This window comes from Ictidomys tridecemlineatus, chromosome 1 (genome assembly GCF_052094955.1).
Source record: "Ictidomys tridecemlineatus isolate mIctTri1 chromosome 1, mIctTri1.hap1, whole genome shotgun sequence".
Taxonomy (NCBI): Eukaryota; Metazoa; Chordata; class Mammalia; order Rodentia; family Sciuridae; genus Ictidomys; species Ictidomys tridecemlineatus.
In genome coordinates, this window is record NC_135477.1 from 102,416,489 (window position 1) to 102,442,285 (window position 25,797).

The window sequence follows — 25,797 nt, forward strand, 5'->3', positions numbered from 1 at the left end:
TTAAAAATCTAAGGTTCTTATTAAGATGAGATTCTAGCTGTTTCTATAAGAAATTCATGACCTTTTTTCCAGGAGAACTGTTTTGACCTGTTATTTCTAGCTAAATTTATAGAAGTTCCTTTCTCTCACTCATACACACATCTCAGGGAAATAGACTTTAATAGCTAGTGACTTAATTGAAGTATATCTAAAATTATTAACCAAAAATAACAATATGTAATTATGGTTAAAGCACAAATTCTCTTAGAAGCAACTATTACACAACACAAATGCAGTAAATTTTGAAGGGCATGTCATCCCTAGAGTACCATCTATTGAATTAGATTCAGCAACTCCCAACTGAGGAAAAGTTTGTAAAATATTATACACTTAGTCTACATGAACTCAAAAATTTCCAAAGAACAAAACTTGGAAATCCTTCCAAGTTTCCAGATAGACATTTAATGCTGTGCACACATCATGCAACTAACTATAGGAAACACATCATGTAACTATCAACACTTCCTCTCACCTTTTCAGACAACTTTGGGAAAGATAGAAGCATGTCTGGGGTGCACTATGCACAAACAGGGTCGACGCTGGATCACTGCCTGCCAGGTGATAAGATTGCTATAGGAAAGGCTATGTCCTTAATGGGGAAGTTTCAGGATTGTTTTGCTTTGTCCATGATGGTTGTGTGATCTTCAAGGTGAAATATTAGGAATACCATATGACCACACAGCTAACCTACAGTTTTTATTAGCGATAAAGCTAATTCCCTTTTTAACCCTTCATCTGGGAAATACTACAATCTTTCTCTTAGAGGACATTTTCTTATAAGCATCCAGATTTCTCAGGGGTAATTTGGCAATTCTACTATGTCACTGTCATTATTTTCTTTCAAGGAAAAAAAATTGGAAATACATTACAAAGATCATATAAAAATATTATAGGTAGAATAACTGTAACTAATATAGGATATATATATATATATATATATATATATAAAATTTGAAATGTGAAAATTGATAGAGAAATTTAATTTTAAAAGTTTATAGGAATTCTCTGAAAACTACCAAGATATATTTGTAAAATCCATGTAAATTAATCCAAAAGAAAATGTGTATATAGTGTACAAAATAAATAACAAGTTTAACTTTTTAGGCTGAAATCACATTATTATTTTATTGTATTATAATGGTGTATGTGTGTGTGTGCGTGTATAAAATAATATGCAAATGAGGCTATAACAAGACAGTGCCAAAATAACTGGCTAAAAAGTAAAAAATTCAATCATGACAGTTTTACTTATATGTTTCCCCTGATTAGACTAGTTGATTTGGTCTGGCATTTTGAATGCATTCATTAAATTGTTGTAAACAAAGGTATAGTATGATAATGTCATCCAAGTCAATAATTTTTGGTGTTTACAAAAGTGAACTATTAAATATACAAAGTTTAAAACTGACACTGAAATCAAATAATTTCATTTTGGAAAAAAATTTTGCAAATGTTCATTACAGAAAACAGAATTTAGGAAGTAGGCTTATATAATTTCAGCCAGATTATTTCAAGATGAGAGACTGGAGAAAGAGAAAATAAAAGAGATTTCTCTGTTGACAAAATGTTTTTGCTTTTTCCCCAAAATGATACCCACACATCTGTGTGTGCATGTGCACTGACAGGATCTTCCCCCACCCCCAGATCCCCAAGATCCCCAATCTTATTACCTGTTTTTGAGCAGCACACTGAAGGTCATCTTATCCAGTCCCAGATAATTTGGCAGCAAGTTTGACCAGTTCCAGTTCCACTTTGTGATGACTGACTGTTGATAAATGAGAAGACACTATTGTTAGTTATTAATCAGAGTTAATATGATCAGTAAATTAAAGCTCCAGCTGTGATAGACTAACTAAGAAGGAGGGGGGTCCAGAACAAGGACTTAGACATATAACATCAATCATGTCCACAGAAGAAGGTTTTTATTCCAAAAAGACAGCAATTAATTTATAAATCCATTTGGGGATGTAGTCATTACTTATAAAAATATAAATCAATTTCTTGAGTCGTTATTCTTCCAAGTGATAATGGCATTTGCCCAACAAGTTTCTCTGGGAGGGTGACTTTTTGAAAAACAAAGCAAAATAATTGGCAACTTTTGTATAGATCACTCTACAGGCAACTTTTGCATGAATCACTTTATATTTTTTTAGCACCCCAAAGTTTGATTAAAAAAACAAACTTAGTAGTGCTAAGACTCAAATTATAAGACCCACCATAATTAGAGTATGATATTAATGTCATCTTTTTGGTCAAGAAAATGCCTTAAAGGGAGACTACAAGGACCTGCAAGTATAAATAACATAAATGATTCCCTTTTCTCATTAATAGATAATTTCACAACAGAGTAAAGAGGAAAAAATACTGTGAAAAATAATCTCATAATTCAGAACTCAATACAACATGCCATTTATTTAAATGAAGTAAGGATAATTTAACAGCTATAATAATCATTTATGGTTTGAAGCAATCTAATGTACAATACAGGAAAACATCCAATAAACTCAAACTTACATAATACATTTTGTTTTAAAGTATTATAGATGCTTATGCTCCTTAAAACTAAATAGTTTGGATAACAAGAGTCCAGGCTGATGTTTAAAATCCAACAAGAGCTATCCCCTGTCACCTGCTGATTAATCAAGCACTACAATCCTGTCATAGAGCAGGAGAATTCTGCCCCGGGTTGTCAGCATTTGAAGGTCTTATTCTACTACAGTATTGATGAATGTAGACGAGCACTGTAAGAGGCATGGTAAAAATATTATCTGCATGCCGAATTAGGCCATTGTTTTAATTCTTATTTTCCTCAGAGCTCTAGGTCAAGCCATCCTTCTCTTCTGCCCTATTAGTTCAAATTGTCTGTCAAGAGGTTTCTGGGAAAAGCTACCAGAAGAATGAACAAAGCAAAGCAACTTCAGATTTCAAAAACTTTGGCGGAAAGATGATCTTTTTAATGTAACTACTGAAACATGCAGCTTACACAATGGATAATCTGACATTTAAAAATGTATGGGGTTTATCACATTGACTTTATTCCAAATGTCCTTGCTTTAAGGTCATTAGTAAAATTCATTTGAAGTTTGGGGATGTGTTTAGGGTTATAAAAAGAAAATTTATCCATGAAATTTAAAATAGAAGCTCAATGTTCTATTGCAATTCATTTAAAATTATTTTCTAATTAATCTAATACACTCAAAGATCATAAGGTGTTTTTTTCTCTCAGGGGAAAAGAAGTGACAAGGGAGAGGAAGAATATTACAAAATGCCTGATTCTTTGTGCCTTCTGTAGACACAACCTAACAGATGTTTGGTCTGCCCAGGGCAAACTGACCTGATCAAAAGTTAAGTTTTATAGACCGAACATATGAATCAGTTTGATATAGAAGGTAAAATAACTTTCAAAAGACAATTTGAACAGACCATATAAACTGGAATAAGGGATTTTTTGCTTCCTAGCCAAAAAAAATTAAGAAGCTTATGAGTACATATTCAAACCAAAGCATTTTCTTACTTATGTAGAGAAACCACACATTTGAATTAAAGTTACCATTTAATTTCTGCATACCTGATCTAGCATATTCTCACTAAACACCTTGTGCACATGGAAAGGGTTAAAGACAGAAGGCTGAGCTTCCACACTTCTCAAGGTCGTCTTTATAGGTGGGATGGGTAATGGCTTTTCCTCTGAACCATTCATAGAAAACAGATGTTCTTTTAAATATTCCTTTAAGAAAAAAATTACAAGTCATGATAGTGAGAAGCACATATTCTCTTTAAAAATAAACTGATCAATATCCAAGTTTACCCTTTCAGCACATTTGCAAGATTGCAGTGGATTCCTTGCCTGGAGAAGAATACATTTTTCAGAAAATACATAGATGAGTACCAATCAGCATTGCAATAAACCAATCAAAAATAGGTTTACCTGTTGTACAGTATAGATTTAAAGCCCATTTAACAAACTCTCACATAATGAATGAATGCTTTATATGTCAGAGTCTTTCACAGGCATTATCTAGTCACTGGTTCATGTGCTATCATGTCTGGTTACTAAAACGTAACTCAGGTGTGATTATGCCCAGTACGAGATTAGGCTTTCCTTTATTAACTATAGTTTGCTCCCTACTCCAGGCTCAGCAGAATGCTAAGTATTCTGATATTTTCCTGCAAGAAGTCACATTCTAAGCAGAATTATTTATAATACAAGCTCCTAAAGTCTATTTCTATTCTGTGGACTAAAAAATCAAGGTGATAAAAGCTCAGAATATGTAATTCTAATCCTCCAAGTGCCAGTGCAGTCCTGGGCAAAAAAAGAGACGATCTACTGCATTATACCTCATTTTCCACCCATAAATAAGTAAGGTGAACAAACAATCCTAGTTTATTATGACCCTTCAGATGACCACAAACTTAAATGATCATAAATCTTCCATGAACTAACAAATGTTCGCTATTAATAAGTCATTTAATAAATTAAAATAATAAATGTTCTTCTGATTTTTAATATGCCACAATATAATTTGTTTTATTCAAGGTTAAGGTTAAAACAAAGTTCAGAGTCTTAGAGATGAAAAGGACCTCAGAAGTCATCTAAAAATCATTGCTATTCAAGGTCTAGTGCATAGACCAGCAGAATCAGCTTCAACTAGGAGCGTATTAGCAAAGCAGAATTTCAGCCCTCACTGAATCAAAATCTGCCTGACAACTCTGGAATTCCCAAGAGATTGGGAGGCACGTGAAAGTTCAAGAAAGTCTACTCCAAGACCACAATCAATGGTTGCCTCTGAAAGACCAGGGGACAAGCCTGTGGTTACATAGAGGACAGTGGTGGAGTTGGAGAAAGAAACCACACACCTGGCTTTATTTCACTGTGCTTTCTCTTGAGTCCCTACAACTTTACAAACACCCTGTGTCCATGGTAGAGGGAAAATTTCAGATTTTACTACCTAAGTGGCATCTAAAGAAACTACTACAAAAGCTAACTATAGCAGTCATTTCTTAAGCTTGCTCATTGTAAGTTTAAGAAAAAGATTAATTCTCTAGAGTCTGACAGAGTGACACACATGAACTTACAAAATATGTTTAGATGATGATAAAGCCATCACAAAGAAATTTTATGCCTAGATATAGATTACTGAATAGAAACAAAGTTTTTCTCCCTTGTGATTTATGAAACAAAATTTTAAAAAGGATAAAAACACTTCCTTCATTGGGAAAATATGCTTTGTTTTGGCTAATATTTTTTCTTAATTAATTGGCCCTTACATAACCATATTTTTATCTTTTGTTTCTATTATTCAAAAAAAGTGCTCTGTTACAAGTTGTGAACAAACTGGAATTTTTCTCCCATGTTAAACTACTATATTGACAGTCATCAATACCCTTTCTTAAAAAAAAACTGATTATTTTACTAAGACATTCTTTTAAATAGAGGGTTTAATCAGGCCTATTTGTTCAGAATATGTCCATTCTTTCTTGAACACCTTCTCTGTGCAGTTAAACCAAAGTTCATTTTTTTATCCATTTTTTTTTCTCTACTTCTCTCCACTGAAGTGTCCCCACCTGCCTGATGGTCCCAACTAGCACACTCACTGAACACGACCAAATCTGGGTTTCTCATCTGTGTTCATGGCCAGGTTAATTTTAACCACAATTATACTTTTTTGCTCAGTCATCTTACTTTTATCTCAAAGACAAACCTTTAAACCCACTTTCCTTCACAACTTCTCAGACTCTATCAACTACAAATGCATTCTTCCCCTTAGCTGGGCCTATACCCATAATGGAACCCATATTACATTTTGAGTGACGTTTAGCAACACGCATGAAGGTGCTAAAGATTCACAGTACTACTCATCAAATGAGCAAACCTCACAGTGCATTTGCACCTACAGCACATAATGCCACCCATTTAAAAGCAGCCATGAGCCTACATTAGTCACTCAGCCACCTTGGTATTGTTTGAGTTTATTGTCTGTGTTTTTTAATTAGTCTCCTACTTGCTATACTTTTAGTCTTACCTAACATACCTCTTACCTTTCTGTGCATGCTTCACTCAACAGAGCAAATTAAAGATAGCTCAACAAACAATCTGATGGACATTGCCATAATAGTAAATAGATTTAGGTGTAAAAAAAGGAAAATCATAAGTTTGAGCCCAATTGATCAAAAACTGGTGACCTCCCAGTAAAGATTTCATAGCACACCTGTTCTGAACCACTGCCTCAGAGTTCCAAAAACTCTGTGAGGGAAATGTATCAGATGAATGACAGCTAATAAATATACAACTTGTTTTTGATGATTTTGTTTATTGGTAATTTCTGATCTTTCCTATCAATTTGGCAATCTATATAAGCCATTACTACCTCCAGAGCTTCTATGACATCAATTTACACAAAGGCTCTAATAGTAATCATACTTCAACATCTCCTTCTTATTAGTCACCACAATTACTTTGGCTAAATCCAGGTGGCCAAGTGGAAATGCCATTGAGGAACATAACTTTAGAAGGGAGATCATTCATTTAGCCAAGGATGGGAGTTCCAGGGCTTCCCAAATAGAAATCCCACACAGGCTATCAGGCATCCTTAACAAGAGTGAATAGTCTGTGTTACTTTGTAGCAACTATAGACTGAGCTCTGGAGCCTTAAGGACAGGGTCATTTCTCATAGCTACAAATTTCTCACATCAGGTTATCATTAAAGACATTGTAATGCCACCTGTTTATTGATTAGTTGATTAGCTCCAAGAAATCCAGTAAACAAGTTTTACTTCAAGCAACTGTCAGAAAATGGTTGGGAAGAACATTTACATAACTAAGTTGTAAAATGCTATCATAGAATTTAATTCACCACTTGGAAATCTATGTTTTTTAAAGCCTATATCATTGAGATAAAATGCTACATATTCACATCATTCATATTATATAATTTTTACTATAGCAGAAAATACAATCATTTTTACAAACATAAACATGATACCACCTTCTAATTCAGATACATATGATCAAAATAAAAACTTGCTGAGTTAGCAAACTTATATTGTCTCAAGCAAATAACTAAGATTAACTATGTATGTAGATTTTCGTTAAAACAGCTCAAAACACGCAAAGTCAGAGGCTAAACCAAGCAAAGAATAGGCGTAGCATTGGTTCCAGCCAGTGTCTGTGCATTAATAAATTTCCTTGGGTTAATCTGGTTGCTCCTAAATAAGGTTCAGTATTCTTCTGAAGTTTTTAACTACATAAGGAATCTCTAACTTCACCAGTAGAAGTATGATGTCTTTAGGAAAATAGCAGTGTCTCTCTTCAGAAAATTCATTTCCACAAATACCAGATTTTAGCATCAGCTTAACGGTCACAAACACACAATTCCCAAACTACACCTCTAGTCTCCACAATTCAGAACTGAACTGAGTTTATGAGCCATGTTATTGTTTAAATCATACAAATAAAACCTACATTGTTTCAGTGAAGCTTTTTTTCTGTACAAATGCAGAACAGCCGGGGCTGAATAGATTCTATTAATAATGCAATATTGAGTTTGGTATTGACTTTAAGAAGTATTATCACCTCCTTGACTAACCCTTAGCTGCCAGCAGACGCTGCCTCAGGCCAGTACACACCTAATTGCTCGGTAAAAAGGCCGTTTCCCTACCTCATTGAGCCGCATGATGTGATAAATTTGCCTCAGGTACTCGCTGCCACCTGGTTTGTGGCAGACATCCAGGACCATCATGTTTATTTTCTGCTCAGTCAGTTCAAGAGCAGTGTCTCCTTCTTCTAAGACTGTGCTTTTCTCCATTGTCATAAAGGCACTAAACACAAAGGAAGCACATACATATCAGCGGCGAAGAATCGTAAAGATGGAAAATAATCAGAGAGATTGAGTGTGGAGAGTCGATGTAAATCTCATACTCAAAGCACCCATAAAGACTTCGCTCAAATAGTAAGCTTTCCCAAACTGCTGCTGCTCATAGAAACAGCGCCTCAGAATTAAGCACCTGAAAGCATTTTTTAAAATTGAATCGTTTCTTTTAAAACATTTCTTTATTGCATTTATACTCCTATCTATAAAACATTTTCCCATTACTGCAATTGTTGAAATTGCTATAATCACAGGATGAAAACAAAACATTTCTTTTTAAGAATGTGTAAGAAATAATTTGTATTTTCTCTTGGAGGATAAAAAGTATCTTTGATACTGGGAATAGCTTTGGTATTCTGTCTTTTGTAGATTCCTTTTACACCTGTCTTAGGATACATTAGAGACTAATTAATGTGTCAAAAGGGGGAGCCTATTATTCTAAATATGGGCTGAATGCTTGGTGGCAGTGTGCTTACCACTGGGTATTTTAAATTGGCCTTTGACACTTGTTGCCTTTAAAAAATATAAGCCCCCTCTCCTGCTCCTTTTCTGTAACAGATACATAGCAAAGGTCATTACTTTGATTATTCTTCCAGAAAAAGGGTTTACAATCATCACACTAAGAATGTTGAAAACAGTCCTGAAATGTTTCTTTTTGGAGAATGCATATATATATATATATATATATATATATATATATATATATATATATACACATGCATATATATATATACATATATACATATATATACACACATATATATGCTTGTCCTTCATTTTGAAAATTGTTTACATAATAACGGATAACAAAATATTTTAAACACCTCAAAGTATACTTATGTAAAAAATTATGATAGTCATCACACATGCTACATATTTCACACTAATTTTATTACTATTCCTATTGGATCATGTTAGGCTTTCAGTCTAAGTGTTCTTAGGAAAACTCATGGTTTCTACTGTTTCCCAGGCTAAATGAAATTTATTGTGGTGTAATCAGCTGTGTACTGCAGTTCATTACTGAGATTTTGCCATGATTATAAAATTAGTTCTGCTGAGAGTCAGTGCCGTTGACCTGAAGACTGAACCAAATGATACCCAGCTGCTGGACATTAACTCTGATATTGCTTCCACATGTAGCTTCAAAATATCCTTCTCAAAAAAGAGGAAAGAAAGAAAAAGGAATTTCAAGATCCTATAAGCCTTAATTCCCCAAAAAGCAAATCCCACTCTGACTTAGCAATAGTCATCAACTAGCATAAATCTCTTTTTTTAAAATGGCCTTTATGAGAAGTTTGCGTGTATCTTTTTGAAGCTGCATGCAGGTTGCAAGCAAAATTTCTTGTTGGGTTTTGTAGAGGCTGACATTGAAAAAGTTGAGGTTCTCTGACAAAGGAGTATCTCAGTGTCAGCCCCTGAATTGTATCCTTTCCTGTCCATCACTGTGCAGGTGAAGCAAATGATTGGATTCAGTCAATGCTATGATTAATGAGTTCCTCTCTGGATTTGGGACTGCCTATCAATCATGTCATTAGGGAGAATGTGCCCTGAAAGAGGCAGACCTTAGCCAAGGAATAACTGCATTAATCTTAATCTGTATATGCACCCAGCCAGCCAAGTCAGGGTCACCATGATGAAAAACAATAATCTTCAACTCGACAAATTACTTTGCAAAGACAGACATTTCTTTAGTTTTGGGGCTGTGTGTTCTCCAGAATATAAGTTGACTGTTTACAGCTTGAGAGTTACTACAAAGTGAAGGTTATTTTAATGACTAGTAATACTTTCAGGCAGTATGCAGGACAGGCAACATTTATAGTTGCCACCTATTTGACTGCAGTTATTCTCACCTTTTCCACAAAAAATTCAAAGTTAAATCTGGATGCAAGTGCAAGAAATCTAGTTAAATGATATCATGTAGGTTCCAAGATAATCTTCATGAGGAATTAAGATTTATCTTAACAGAAGAACTATTTTGGTGTAAATGTTTATACACCCATATTTTTTTTAAAAAATGGCAATCCTTTACTTTATATAGTATCATGATTTGAAATGCATTTTTCTTAATAGTATAGATCTATTAACTTAATAATCATCAATTTATGAGACATTCTTAGAGTAGAAGTCCATGTGTATTTCAGATAACCAATTTAAAATTTAAGTCAAGGATCCTTATAGTGCCCAAACTCTGTACGAGATTAATGTAAGTGAGTTAAATTAAATTTAACTTTTTAAAATACATGTAATAAGTACCTTTAAGTCTGCATTTTTATATATTGATAATTCAGAAACAGAGACATAGTATTGTACTAATTATTAGCTAATTATTCACAATCTTTGTTGATTAAAATATTTTAAATCAGCAATTCTTTGTTTTTGATGAATGTTTTAAGAGATTGCTAAGCAATCTTTTGACTCATAACTAGTCAGCTAAATATTAGCTAGACAGCCTCACACTACAGGGGATACCAGATGTGTTGGTGTTGTTTATAAAACTTTAATTGAAATCAGCTTTTGCATGTAGTCCAGTTATATTACTTACACATGCTATGAATAGATCTTATTTGATAGAGTGGCTTCTAAATCAGTAGTATCATAAATTTAACTTTTAAAATAAAATCCGATCTACAATTTTTACTCTTCTCTCTCACTTTTATAATCACTGTATAATGACATCTGGCCTTAATCTTTTAGTCACTGGATTAAAGCCTGTGAATTGGTATTGAATACAAATATAAAGATTAAGAAGGTCACTGTCAATGTGACTAAGCATTTGCCTGACTGCTATTGTTACTTCCGCCCAGGGGACATCCAGAAGTAAATTTCTAGAAGTCAGTATGACAAGACCAGGAAAATCACGATTACCTACTTTTCACCATATGGATTAATATAAAGTCTTAAAGATTAACATAGACTAGCAAAGAGCATTAGTTATAGTACTAACCAGTGAATGCAAAATGTATTCTAATAGTTTATAAATAATAAGTGCTTACTAATTCTAAACTTGATGCTAAGAACTTTATGTTATTTAATTTTTCAAAACAATTCTGTCATCTCGGTTCATTGTTAAAACCGAGGCTTTGAGAAATTCAGTAACTTGCACAAGCTGACCTATTTACAAGGGATTTGTATTTGTTCCTCTGATTCTAAAGCCTGAGCTCTTTACCACTACCATCTACTAGTAACAGTAATATTTCAAGTGGCTTTTTTTCTTTTCAGGCGGAAAGTTATTCTAATATCTGCTAGCAACATGAATATACTTTAAGAGAATGGGGAAAGTGTATGTGGATGTTTAAAAAAGGGGCTAACTTGGTGATCTGTAGACCATCTGAGCCGGAATTCCTTTATCAGTATCATGCAACTCTATACCAAAAGACTAATTTTAAAACAGGAAAGCTCTATGTACATATTTAAATTCATCAGGGACCCTTAAAACTCTTTGCAATACCACAAATCACTTAGCTCTTGGTGACAAACCTATGAGAAGGCTGACATTTTCATATTGGAACAGCTGGGTGTGTTTATAGCTTGAGTGTGATATGCCCTACTTGCCCTCTGGGATTCTTATATTACCAGATGAAAAATGTGTACCTTTTTGACAATCAGGTACACAGAAAGCAATAAAAAGACTTTCATATCCATTAATTCCTTCTTAATTTAATCTCTGTGCCCACTCCACTTACAAAACACTTCAGGCTATCCACCAGATACCTGTTTATACACTGAAAAGGAATGAAATTAAATTCTTCTGGGTGTAACTTCCACCCTTTTAATCGGAAACCTTTAGATGGTGACCCAACAAGTATAGTGTTCTTGTGTATCAATGGGATTCAAATTTTAAGAAGACAAGGAACCCTTAACAGTAGTGTTTAGTGGGATACTTATCTTTTCCTATCCTCATCAGAGTTCCCATGAATTTAGCCAAATGACCAATGCTGCCCATCTGATAAGATTTTGTTGTGGTTGTGTTCTGGTAATTTTGTTATTGTGAAAGTATGTGATGAATTCAGTGAGAGAAAAACATTGCCTTACCATTCAGTGCTCAATTTCCTTGCTTTCAACAACTGGCGTTCAATCCATTTGGGCTTTTGTTGCTCAATGCTTTGTATGACTTTTTGGGTCATTTGATTAGGGCTACTTTGCTCTCCAATGATGCTATCCAAACACTCACAAATTAAACCCAGTTTCTCTTTACTCCATCTGTCAAGGGAGGCACCTGTTAAAAGTTCTACTGCGTTTCCATCTTTAAATATGCGACGTATAAGTACAATCAAGTTCCAGACAAGCAGGCCAGCTATCTTCAATTCAACAAAGTTTTTTGACATTTTCCTCTCAGACAGAAAAAAGAAGTATTTAATTGGGGGAGGCAAACATGCAATCACTGTAGGTAACTTGCTGATTACAATAGATACTGCCTGAGCAGCAAGCCTTGTGAAGCCTGGGGAAGAAAAGACAGAAAAGGTATGATTAATATTAGCATTTGCGTTCCATCACTGCATGGTTTTGTGTTGTGTGGGGATGTCTAATTTTCATGGAGAAAATTGTTGAGAAGAGCAAGTGCTTGACATATTCCGACAGAACTCTACTGGGATCTCCTGCAGCATTACCTAAAGTCCCCCAAATCCCAAACTTGCCTTTTCTGTTTCCTTCCATAAATGAAGATTAGAAATTTCAGAATTATAACTTCTATTTTATCTTTTAAGACTGCTGCAGCTTTGAGGACCCTAGATGTCCTCCCTTAATTAACAAATGCAAATGCATTCCTGCTGGACCTCAGTAGCCTTTGATGCTTCTGAGTCTCCTGTAAGAATTTCTCCTCCTCCCAGGGGAACTTTGAATCATCCCTGCTCTTTTCAGGACTGGCTCCTCTTCTCTTCATTCTTAGCCTAAATGTCACCCTCTCAGATGAACTTGCTTCAAATCCCATTCAAAGCAGTCCCTTCTTACTCTTCCTTGCTATCATGGGACCCTGTTGATAATTTTTATAATTAAAATTTTTTTTTATAATTACCTGTTATAATTATATCCTTTACCTATTCATTATCTGTCACTCTTCACTAGAATATAAGCTCCAGGAGGTCATTACTGTATACCTAGCACATAGTACCTCACTTTTAAGTTATTCAATATTGGTTGAATATTGAACCAATAAACTAGTTTTTATTTACCTCTACTATTTTTCTTTGCTTCTTTGTGTCCCATGCTAGTTACATTTTCTACCAACACCTCTTAAATGTGGGTATTTTCTGAGCAGTCCTTAACCTCTGGCTGGTGGTTCTATGTGATCTCCTTTGCTTGGTGCTACTTCTTTGAAGGATATATTGATATTTCTTTAGATTGACATTTCTCTGTCTGCACTATTGCCATTCAGGGCTGGATAAGTTTTTGTTAGGATGAGATGCCCTATGAGGCATGTTTAGCAGCATTTCTGACTGGCTTCTACCCCTAAAGGCCAGTAACATTCCCCTCAATTGTGACAACCAAAACTGCTCCAGGCACTGCCAAATGTCCTCTGGGAGCAAAATCACCCTGAGTTGAGAACCATTCTTGATTGCAATCCTATAGCTCCAGCTCCTTTTTGGGCATTGCATTTCTCTTTCTGAGTCACCAATAATTCAATATAATCATTATTGTCTTCCTTCCAAATTACTTGGCCCTCCTCTTCTCTCCCTCCCTTCCTTCCTCCCTTTCTTCTTTCCTTCCAGACGTCCTGTTGATACTTCATACAAAACCAGTGACCACCATTGGTAAATCTTCCTACCCTGTTGTCTCTGAAATCCTCTTTATCTTTGCTGAGACCAACCTAGCCCTACTTCAAGCTCTTCCTCACAAATGGCACCTGGATAATGGACATACTCTCCTGACTTATCTCCATATTCTAGGCTATGTCCGGCCCCTCCTCTGCACTGTAAAACCAAATTCATCCACAGTTGTGGTGAGAAACTGATGTGACTCCATTTTTGAAAAACCAGCCTCTACCTCAGAGCAAAGCCTGTCCAAGAAAGGGGGCATGACCCTTGTCCTTAGAAAAACCAACAGAGCACTCCTTGGCAGATAGCCACCCTGCTGAGTTGTCTGTAAATAATGGGAGAGATCTGCGGCATCAGGTGTCCCTGACTCAGTTAGGCTAGGTGAGGACCCATAGCAACCCCCTAGCAACGACCAATCAGCATGAAACAGGAAAAATACCTGGGATGACTGATGACCCCCAGTAGTCTACGGTGGTTGATAACATGTTGGGAAACCATGTAGTTTAGCACATACACCCCTCATGGCTTAAATCAATCAGTTCAAAGGAAACCCCCTCTTGTACTAACCAATCACCCCTACCCAACTTGTTCCCATAAGTGAATGTGCTAATCAATGTTAAGAGTTGTTGTTTGATTTTCCTGCAGTGTGAAATGATTTGCTGTGTGATGTTGTGACGCATAAAAGTATCCCCCCAAAACCTATAAATCCTCACTGAACAGAGGACAGGGACTCACTCCCTGGGACTGCTGCGTCAGAAACAGTTATGAGTCCAGGCTCCAGCTTGCAATAAAGACTCTTGTATGATTGCATTGGATTCAGCTCCTGGAGGTCTACTGGGGTCCCATGAATCTGGCATTACAGTGGATTCATATACAATTCAATTTTTATGATCCAATTTCTCTGCTACAATTGTTTTAGCTATTTTCCACTGGTGAGCAAGTTAAGACTCCAAAGCTTGATTTTAAAAATGCTTCATAGCCCAGTGTCATACTGTTTCTACCAACTTTCATAGCCCAGTGTCATACTGTTTCTACCAACTTTCTCTTTGAGACCTTCAATACACTTTACCTCTGCTTCAGGGTTGTGAATATCTATCATTCTCAATGGAATACCCCCTTTCTTCATGGTTCACCTACCTGTATACTTCAATTCTTTGAAGTCCTATACTCTTTCATAAATTTATTTGAATATAATATCCATATGTCCATATGTCATATGGACAGTCATATGGATATTGGTAGTCAGCTCCAATAAGGCACCATGCTGCCTCATCTTTTGAATTATTATCTCTATTACTTATGTCATGTTGTTATTTAGGTCTTTGAGAGTTGTCTTTACATCTGTATTAAAAGTTGCTGAAGAGCACAGGAGAAATCTCCCCAAGGCCTCCACAGAGCTGCCAGTGCACTTCCCAAGAGTGTGAAAACACCTCCTTCAGTGCCTGTAGAAAAGAGTTCCTCAATAAGGTATTCTTTTTATGCAAATGAATGTTTCAATGGATCTTAAAATATAGATAAAAGCAAATTCAAAAACTTCCTTGTGACCTCTCTTCTTTGTGTTGTTATGTTATTTTAAATGTCTTATTATTGTTCTTTATGTGTTTGTATTTCATACTCCCTATTCTACTGTCAGTTATTTGACTTCAAACACTGCATCTTATATTCCTCTTTTCTAAAGAGGGTGTAAGCACAGGCACTGAGCAAACATTTAAATATCTAAGTAGATAACAGGTAAAGATTACCAACTCTCTTTACACCTAGACTTCTGCTATTTTATAAACTCTGAGGGCTCCAGGTACTCAAATACCCAAACACATCATTAAAGCTTAAGGCAAATTCTGATCAGAACCTTCAAGCTGATGATAAATGAATAAATCTATACTGCTAATCACAAGGGCTTTGAATCTATGATGAGGTTAACAATATACCAGAGAGGAATCTTTTAACACTGTCTCACACTCATTTTTATGTCTTTATTTAAATAAGTTGACTTCTTCCTAATTCATTTATATGTAAAATATTAGAAACCATGCCAATTTCATAATTCTCAAAGTATGAAAAAATGTGTATCTTGTAATGAACACAATATGGTTAGTACATTTATAAATTTATCATTTCTTCCTTCTTACACATGAACTACTGTAATATATTTGTGGATTATAAAACATGAGGAGGATATTCACAACAAATGAAGTAAAGACAAAATAAGGTCTTTAAATTAATTATTAAAATATCATCTATTAATTGTACAAAATAACAATTTTAGATGATGATAATGTGATTTAATATGATTTAATATGATAATGTGATTTAATATTTTATGTTTAAAATCTGGGATTAGTACAAAGGTCAGGTTCTCAGTTCAGTTTGTTTCTGTACATTGTTTTAGTGACTGTCATAGTTGAAAAAACCACTACTCCCAACATATACATATGTATCTCCACATGGAGCATGGAGCAGGTATATTATTAGCTGTGCTTACAAAAGCATGAAGTTTTTTTTTTTCAGTCTTAAAAAGCATTCAGGCAAAGCTGTTGTTGAAATCTGAATAATTAGTATCCATTAACTAAAATATTATTTATTCTTACAAATTGAAAATATATTTCGTGTGTGTGTGTGTGTGTGTGTGTGTGTGTGTGTGTGTGTGTGTGTTTGGTATTGGGGAATGAACTCAGGGGTTCTTTACCACTGAGCTGAACCCCAGTTTTGTTTTGTTTCTTTTTCTTTTTGAGACAGCTCTACCTGTCATTGAGGCGGACCTTGAACTTGTGATCCTCCTGCCTCAGACTCCCTAGACACTAGCATTCTAGTTGTGCACCACTGTGCCTGGCTCATTTGTATATTTTTAAGAAAATGGTTTAAGGATTATAGAAACTCTTCATTCAAAGTATTTTTTAAACACATTAGAAAATTCTATGTCTAAGTTCTTAAGTATACAGATATGATATTTTTATAAGTGATGCTGGTTTTCAAAAAACTAGTATGATCTCTAGTTTTTACAAAATAAACTAAATTGCTGACTTTCTATAGCATTCTACATATTTCTGTCACCAATATCCTTCTAAACACTGCATAAGGTCAGTGACATGGATGCATGTCCCTTATGGTACTTCCTCTGCTTCCACTCTCCAGAATCCACTATTTCCATTGAAGCAATTGCTCCAATGATTTTACCATAGTGCATTTTTTTAATTTTAAAAAAGTAATTTACTGTTGAGAAAATTTCTTTACAGGTACATCTTTCTTTTAATTTTTGTCAAAGAAGCAAAACAAAAATAAAACTAGTTCTTCTTGTATTCATTCTTTTGAAATACAAGGAACCAAAGACTTAAACGCTGAGCTACATCAGAACAATCTGAATCTTCATCCAACTGTATGGTAAAGCTCCCCTGTATGATTTACATTTGTTTCTTTAAATCTTCAGTGTTGCTATATAATGATATTTGCTGACAAAGAAATAAAGGAATGTCTTTTAGTTTGTCATCATAATGTTTACTATGCTCTGTCATTTTCACTATGTCAAGGACAAATGTTCCCTTAAGGTAGTGGCTATTTGTCTTTCAATAGGTTTGAATTCTCACAAGAAATGTCTTAAGACATTTATCATTGTTTACACAAATTTTGTGAAGAACATGATTATAACTTGACTTAAAACACTGTTGAAGAAATTACAAAGGTTTATCTTCAGGTTTCAGATGCTTGTTTTTGAAATCATTTTGCTAATCAAGACAACTTCAAACTATCTTTAGCTAATAGCTCAAGGCACAACACTCACTTAAAAAGGATTCACATTTCACAATAATGGATGGGAAGCCATATTTCAAATCATTTTCCTACAGGTTTCTTTCTTTCTATTTAAATTTTTTTATCTTTTTTTGCCAAATTTGATTAGATCCTCATTGTTTTACTTTATGATATGACTGAGAGCTCATATTAGCAATCAAAATAAATGTGAGCCTTTTCTCTTTGTCACTTTGTGCTCTTCACTGCCTTCCCAGTATTAAGCTATAACTGATTTGTCGGTTTTCAGGAATATGGTAAGATCTCTTGGGGCTGGGGATGTGGCTCAAGCGGTAGTGCGCTTGCCTGGCATGCGTGCGGCCCAGGTTCGATCCTCAGCACCACATACCAACAAAGATGTTGTGTCAGCCGAGAACTAAAATATTAAAAATTCTCTCTCTCTCTCTCTCTCTCTCTCTCTCTCTCTCTCTCTCCCCCGCCCTCTCATTCTCTCTTTAAAAAAAAAAAAGATCTCTTGAGTATTGCAAGGATTAGTTTTGTTAATACCAGATTCTACAAAGCCAAGATGTGTACACAGAAGGCTAAAGAAGAAATAAGGTTTCCCTGCCTATTACTTCTCCTTAATATTGTGCTCCTGCCAACTTGAGCCTCCTCACATATTGTCCCTAACATACAAGTTGTTCGCTCAGACTGAAAAGGGGTTCCAGTGACAATCTCCAAGTGAGACTTTAGCAAACTTTTAATCTTTTCTTCCCATACACAAAAGAACACCCATGAGGTGTTTGCATGCGTTCTGAAATAGTTATACTAGTCTCCAAGGACGAAGAGAAGATATTACATATATAGCTTATCTCTGACTATAAATACAGAGCCTCATATGTATTTATAAGTCACCTATTGAATGAATAGATGACTTAATGTCCAGCATATAAATAGTCTCTTTTACAGTTGTCCCCTAACCCTTATCCAAGGGAGATACATTCCAAGACCTCCAGTGGATGGCTAAAACACATATGCTATGTTTTTTGCCATACATATATACTATAATAAATTTAATTTATAAATTAGGCACAGTAAGAAATTAATAATAGCTAATAATAAAATAGAACAATTATAATGATACTATAATAAAAATTATGTGAGTGTGAATTCTCTCCTGTGAAATTTAAAATAAATGATAATATTTTGGGCTTACTCTCAACCACAGAAGTGTGGATTAGCAATGAAAATAAAGGAATAAAGCAAAAAAGTGTGGATAAGGAATGAATATAAAGGTTGAGCAGGGCTAATCTAAGAAGTACTCAGAGGACAGAAATGAAGATCAGTGGTGTTCACCTAGTGTCATATCCACTTAGAATGCAAAATATGGTTCATAAAGTCACTTTCTTTTATGTATTCATCAGATCCAGCACCTCTTTGTGACTGCCTATATATTGTACTTCTAGTGATAATTTTATGAAAAATGTTATTGAGTAAGGCAGACACTAATAACTGGTATCCATGTAAAATAAGCATTTTGGGAACAAGAAACTCTTTAAAACAGTACACAGATATTCTAAAATGCTTCTTAGAAACCAAAATATTTCACAAACAGAAAGCCACAAGTAAAAACAGTGCCACTCATATGGCATGGCACATTAACTATAGATCATGCCCCTGCTTAATTCAAATGTATGAAATATCCAAAGCTAGAATGAAGGAGAGATGGCAACAACTCTTAGGCAAGGAAGAACCTAAGTAATGAAAAGGTGACATTTTCCAATTTCAATTAAATGGCTTTACTAGATTCAAAGGCAGTTTAATAGGGCTTGGGCAGAATTAAAGCATTACTATGAAAGGTCACAGATAGATAATTGATTGAGTTTGTAATATAAGGTCGCTGAATAAGAGCTACATTACTTAGGATCTCATGGAGGAGAATCAAAGAAAGACCAGTCCCTTCAATTGACTTTTGTGGGTTCCACTGAAGTATTGATGAAATTTTCCTTAGAGATAGTAAAAAAATATTCTCTTAGAGATGAATATGAAAGGAAAAAGTATTGTAGAAAACCAAAAGAAGATTCACAAATACTAATATTTAATATACTTTCAAGGGAATTTTGTGAAAACTCTGTAAATTTTCCTTCATGTAGACAGGAAGAAAACATTTAAGAGAGAACTTTGCTAATAAAATAAATAAATAAATAAATAATGTAAACTGATGGTTCTTAAATGTAGTTGGTGGATGCATTGTTCTGAACAGAAACAAAGTCTCAATTCAGAACTACAAGGACTGGGGGAAAATGCCCTGTCAGAAAAATACATGTAGTTACCAAACTCAATGCTATTTTTTACCTAAAAGCTATGCATGTAGGAGTGTTAACAAGAAGAAAAAGTAATAATTGGTGGTTTCAGGGGAAAAATTTAAAAGGAAGAATAATTAAACTGAATATCAGAGTAGTTTTCCTGAAAGTACAAATTCTAGATTACTCAATAGATTTAGAGAAATTTAGTCCACAACATGTGACTAATCTGTGAATACTAATACAAAAGCAAAATATCACAGAAAATTTTGAACTGTTAAAAAAAGATGACCAATTGAGTCATTTGCATCTCTAGTTTCCTTGTTCCAGTTTTCCCACATACACTTGGAGGAAGAAAGATTAATATGGTTTATCAGTCTTATAGTTTTAGACTTTTAGTTAACTAAATATCCTGAAATATTGCTTTCTTAGGGGATATTTTCTAGGAAAAAAGTATACTTACCTTTGCTTGAATCTTTTTTTTTGGTTTCCTTTGGAGTATAACTCCATTCTTTTGGAATGCTCTCAAGCAGACTATCAGGAACACTGTGCTTGCTTAGGTTTGTTTCACAGTTTCTCTCACGGTTCATCATAGATATCACCTTTTGGACAATGTCCTTGACAGCGTCAGTCAGTGCCAACCTCAAGCATCGAATGACCTCTGGCTCAGACTCCATGCACACTGAAGCTTTAAAATCAGAAGGCATGTTATGGTTAGCAGAATCAGGCAATCAGTTGTACCTCATTCAACTGGGAATACTGTTTCATAATAATCTAGTTTAAACGTAAAGGGAAAGAGAGGAAATTTTACCCAAGAAATCATATAATTGATAATCATCTCATAAAACATTTGAAACTACTTACTGATAATAAATGAAAATTAAAATAATAGTAAATAACAATATCTACTGGTAGTTTCGGATACTGCTGGTAGAATATAAATGGCATGACCTTCTTAGATTACTACTTGGCAAATAATATCAAAAGCCTTAACATTTTATTTACCTGGTGACTACTCATCTTTCCTTTCTGTAGCACTTTATCCTAAGAAATTAATTAAGAATATACAAAGGATACGAAGAAAGACTAAAAACTATCTAATGTACAATAATGTTTGAGTTGTTCGATTAGGTCTGTATATAATACAGATATTCATCTGTACTATAAGGACATATGTTGTGTATTTAAAAAATAAAAGTAGGTTAGAATTCTATTTTTGTTTAAAATACATACAATAATTAAAAGATGTACTCTTTTAAGTCAATGATGATTTTCAACAACTGATGGAATTTCGCATCATTTTTTTCTTTCTTTCCTCTTTACTTTTTTTCCTTCTTTCTTTTTTCCTTTCTTACTTCTCCCTTGCTCTCCTGCTTTCCCACCATCTTTATATGTATTACCCATGATGTACATACAGGACTTATGTGATATATTTCATAAAAAAGTTTTGTTTGTTTGGTTTTCAATATGACTGAAAGTCCTGAGACTAATACTTGAACCAATATAGAAAAAACTACTACATGCTTTCTCTGACCTCAAGTTCCCCAGTGATTTTTATCAAATGACTGGTTTGTTTAAGAATAACTTTTTAACAGAAGCTCCATAGTGAAGATCTTGGTAATAGCCAGTCCTGAGAGGTTAATTTTTAAACATAATACCTCCAACAGATGGCGAGCTATTGTTCTTTATGGAAATAGTGGAGGATATAATTCACTGTCTTTTTTTAATATTCATTTTTTAGTTTTAGGTGGACACAATATTTTTATTTTTTTATGTGGTGCTGAGGATCAAACCCAGTGCCCCATGCTAGGCAAGCACTCTACCACTGAGCCACAACCCTAGCCCAAATTCACCGTCTTTTTGATGATGTTTCAAAACTTGAATTCTTTGAAAGGCACAAAGAAGCCTTTTTCCTGTATCAATAATTCATATGCATTTTGGATAAACTCTTTGGAGCTATGAATTAAATATTTTTTGTTCTCTGAAAATTCAAAGAAGATAAATAATCTCTATTTTTTTTGTTAAAAGGTATATTTATTCCTTTTAAAATAAAATCAAAATTTTGAAAATTTTAGAGAATATAATATACCTATCCCAAATAGTTACTTAAAATTAAATGAATTAATTTATTCAAAGTGTTTGGAAGAGTAATTGGCACATAGTATGTAGTAGGTAAGTATTAGCTATTATTAACACCTAAGATAAAAGTTGTTTTATTTTTAATTGCAATGTTAGAGTGTATGGCTGATATTCATTTAATATGAGGTCCTTAGACATCTTGTGAACTAGATAATATTTGGAGGATTAAGCAATATCCACCAAGGGCTATAGTAGGGATAAGAAACAGATATAAAAGAAGCAAAAAAAGAAATGGCAAGAAAACAGGGAAAAAAAGTAAGTGAGGGTACATGTGGTCAAGTTATGCAGTGTCATAGTCTTTCTAAGAGTTTCTTCACCAAATGTTAAAGAAGGTGCCTAGTTTCAAAGACACATAGCTTAGAGAGAAAATAATAATTGCCCCAAAGTCTAGTTTCTGTAAGTCCAAAATATTAATTATTGATTATCAGCAACAAAAGAGAAAAGCAAGAGAAAGTATCATCCAAAATAATAATTTTTCACTGTTTTTTTCTGCCATATATAAATTTTAGTGTTTCATATTAAATTAACTAAAATGAACAAAGAAACAGAAAATTTCGGATGATTCATATAACTTTAAGAATTCATGTATCACCATCTGATTTTCTAATATTTCAAATCAACATTAAAAATATGGAAAGTTTATTTAATCTAGAAGGGCTCCAGTGTCCTCATCTACAGAATGATGAGAAGGGACGACAGAGGGTGGATAAGATGATTTTCATAGTCTGTCTTGGTTTTTACTTTTTATGATTCTATTTAAGACTCCAAAAAGAAAATAACAAGTATTTCACAGCCAAGTACATACCAATCAATAAGAGCTGTGACTCTACCATTTTCTTTCACAGAACAGTAATCAGGAATCCTTAGAAGGAGGATGAATGATGGTCCTAACTCAAAAACAAGCTAAGGTCACCAGCAGCAATTCTGACATAAACCAGTTTATGTAAATTTACCTTTTGGTTAAGATATTAAGTTTATCAATTTTTTTATCAGTACAAGCTTCTAAAATTTGTTAATGACCAATAAATTCCATTTATTTAAAAGTTTCTATAACTTTGAACAACTAGAACAAAGTTATTTAGTGGAGTTTTTCAGGCTACCTGTAAGGAAGATGTTACATGCAATAAACAATCTAATTTGGTTTTATAAAAGCAATGGAAATTACATCTGAATGTGTTTCTAAGTAAAAAGTTTTGGTATAAAAAAGTATTCTACCAAGATATTGACTAATCAGGCACCATTAGAAATAAGGTTTTCTGATAAAAAAAAAAGCATGATTGAAAATATTTTGAAAATCGGGGATCCAACATGGCGGCCGGCGAGGAAGCAGCGATTCTAACGTCTCCACTTTAACCGGATAAGAAAGACCCATCGGAACAGCGGCAGCCTACCTATGGAGGAACTTCTAGCATAATTCCCTTAAGAAGAGAGCTGCCGTGAACTGGTAGGTTTATTGGAAGTGACAGTTTGTCCCAGAGAAGTGGATCTTGGACGGCCACGCAGGCACAGAAATCTAGTCCCACAGACATCAGCCGCTCCCGCAAGCGGCTCCCCCGGGAGGCTTAGCTCTCGCTCTGGGAGGAGCCGCATCACCCGCCCGGTTCCTAACCACGCGGCCACAGCTACCCGACTAGACAGGTGGCCCCACAGCAGGTGCAGAAATCAACTTCTGCAAACAGCAGCCGTTTTTGCAAGCGGCGGACACCCGGAGAGACTTGGCCCGCCCCGCCCGAACTGGAATTCGGCCTCCGCCATCCGGGCTCCCCTGGGAGGCCTAGTGCTCGCTCTGGGAGCAGCCCCATCACCCACCCGGTCCCTAACTACGCAGCCACAGCTACCCGGCTAGACAGGTGGCCCCGCGGCGGGTGCAGATATCATCTTCTGTAAACAGCAGCCGTTTTTGCAAGCGGCAGACACCCGGAGCGACTTGGCCCGCCCCGCCCGAACCGGAATTCGGCCTCCGCCATCCGGGCTCCCCTGGGAGGCCTAGTGCTCACTCTGGGAGCAGCCGCATCACCCACCCGGTCCCTAACCACGCGGTCGCAGCTACCCGGCTCTACAGGTGGCCCCTCCGGCGGGCGCAGAGGTCCAAGCCCGCAACCACCAGCAGCTTCTGAAAGCGGCGGTGGCCCGGAGCGGAGTGGCAGCCCAAACCGGCAGACGCCTCCGCCATATCGGCTCTCCCGGGAGGCCCTGCTCTCGCTCAGCGAACAGCCAAACCACCCGCTCGGGTCTTAACCATGCAGACACAGCTACCCCACTCTTCACGTGGCTCCCAGTGGCCCGACTCAGCTAGAAGGGTCCCCGCATGGCCCCGTACATGGCCATGCCCTCCGGGCTCTGCTAATAGCCCCCACACCTGGCGAACAACCGGAAAACTTCAAAATCTCTCTGTGGGCGTGACCGCAAGGACCAAAGGACTCTCGACACCCAACTCCCCTTACTGCCAGAGTCAGGCAGACCTGAGACCCACCAACGGAACAGGCCTAGAGGCCTGCCAGCATGGTAGATACGCCACTCCATTTGGAGTAGGGGGGCAGAGCAGAGCAGCCGCCCGAATCCGGATCAGGCCCAACGACCCGAGGGGGTGATAGTCATATCGCCACAATTGGAGGGGGGGCAGAGCAGAGCCGCCACCCGCTCCTGCAGGGTGGGCAGACCTGCGAACAACCGGCAGAGCAGGCCTAGAGGCCTGCCAGCGCAGTATTGAGATCACCCCAACTAGAGAAGGAGCACAGCCACTACCCGCCCTGCAAGGGAGATTTTTCAACTATACAAGAGCAATATAAATAATTAGGGGGAAAAACTCATAATCACAACAGTTTCACCAAGCAGAAAGAAACGTGAGCAGCATGAAAAGACAAGGAAAGAAAGGACCACAAGCAATGCAGGTCAACTCAACTTTAGAAGAGGTAATAGCTGCAACAGATGGAATGTCAGATAAAGAGTTCAGGATATATATGCTTCAGATGATCTGGAGTCTCAAGGAAGACATGAGACAGCAAAATCAGACAATGAAAGATCACATTGACAAATCCAGGAAGTAAAAGATCAATTTCACAGGGAGATAGAGGTAATAAAAAATAAACAAATAGAAATCCTAGAAATGCAGGAAACAATAAACCAACTTAAAAACTCAATTGAGAATACTACCAGCAGAGTGGATCACTTAGAAGAGAGAAGATCAGACAATGAAGACAAAGTATTTCAACTGGAAAAGAACATAGACAGCTCAACAAGTCTGCTAAGAAACCATGAGCAGAACATCCAAGAATTATGGGACAATATCAAAAGACCAAATTTAAGAGTCATTGGGATACAAGAAGGCACAGAGCTCCATACCAAAGGAATAAACAGTCTATTCAGTGAAATAATACGAGAAAACTTCCCAGACTTGAAGAATGAGACAGAATCCCAAATCCTAGAAGCCTACAGGACGCCGAATGTGCAAAATCATAAGAGATCCACACCTAGACACATTATAATGAAGATTTCCAACATACAGAATAAGGAGAGAATTTTAAAAGCTGCAAGAGAAAGAAAGCAGATTACATTTAAGGGCAAACCAATCAGGATAACAGCTGATCTCTCAACACAGACTCTGAAAGCTAGAAGATGCTGGAATAACATATTTCAAACACTGAAAGAAAATGGGTTCCAACCAAGAATCGTGTATCCGGCGAAATTAAGCTTCAGGATAGAAGATGAAATTAAAACCTTCCACGATAAACAAAAGTTAAAAGAATTCGCAGCTAGAAAACCATCTCTTCAAAAAATCCTTTGCAAAACATTACAGGAAGAGGAAATGGACAATAACATTGAAAACCAACAATGGGAGGTAGGACAGTAAAGGGGGGAAAGTAGTCAAAGAGAATAACAAATCAGGTTTAGTAACATCAATAAACAAATATGGCTAGAAGAACAAACCAGATCTCAATAATAACCCTAAATGTTAATGGCTTAAACTCACCAATTAAG

At 35.8% G+C, this 25,797-nt stretch overlaps 1 protein-coding gene across 11 annotated transcripts in view; it reads right to left on the bottom strand.

Annotated features, from left to right (window-relative positions):
* The window catches only part of Kiaa0825 (KIAA0825 ortholog), a 383,898-nt gene that overhangs the window by 181,214 nt on the left and 176,887 nt on the right, over window positions 1–25,797 (bottom strand). For all 11 annotated transcript variants that reach the window (XM_078044980.1, XM_040273480.2, XM_078044969.1 and 8 more), the window contains 5 exons: window positions 20,144–20,368; window positions 11,940–12,345; window positions 7,698–7,857; window positions 3,608–3,766; window positions 1,710–1,804 (listed from right to left, as the gene is read on the bottom strand). In XM_078044980.1, the coding sequence (XP_077901106.1) occupies window positions 1,710–1,804; window positions 3,608–3,766; window positions 7,698–7,857; window positions 11,940–12,345; window positions 20,144–20,368 (1,045 nt within the window). The remainder of the gene's footprint in view (window positions 1–1,709; window positions 1,805–3,607; window positions 3,767–7,697; window positions 7,858–11,939; window positions 12,346–20,143; window positions 20,369–25,797) is intronic.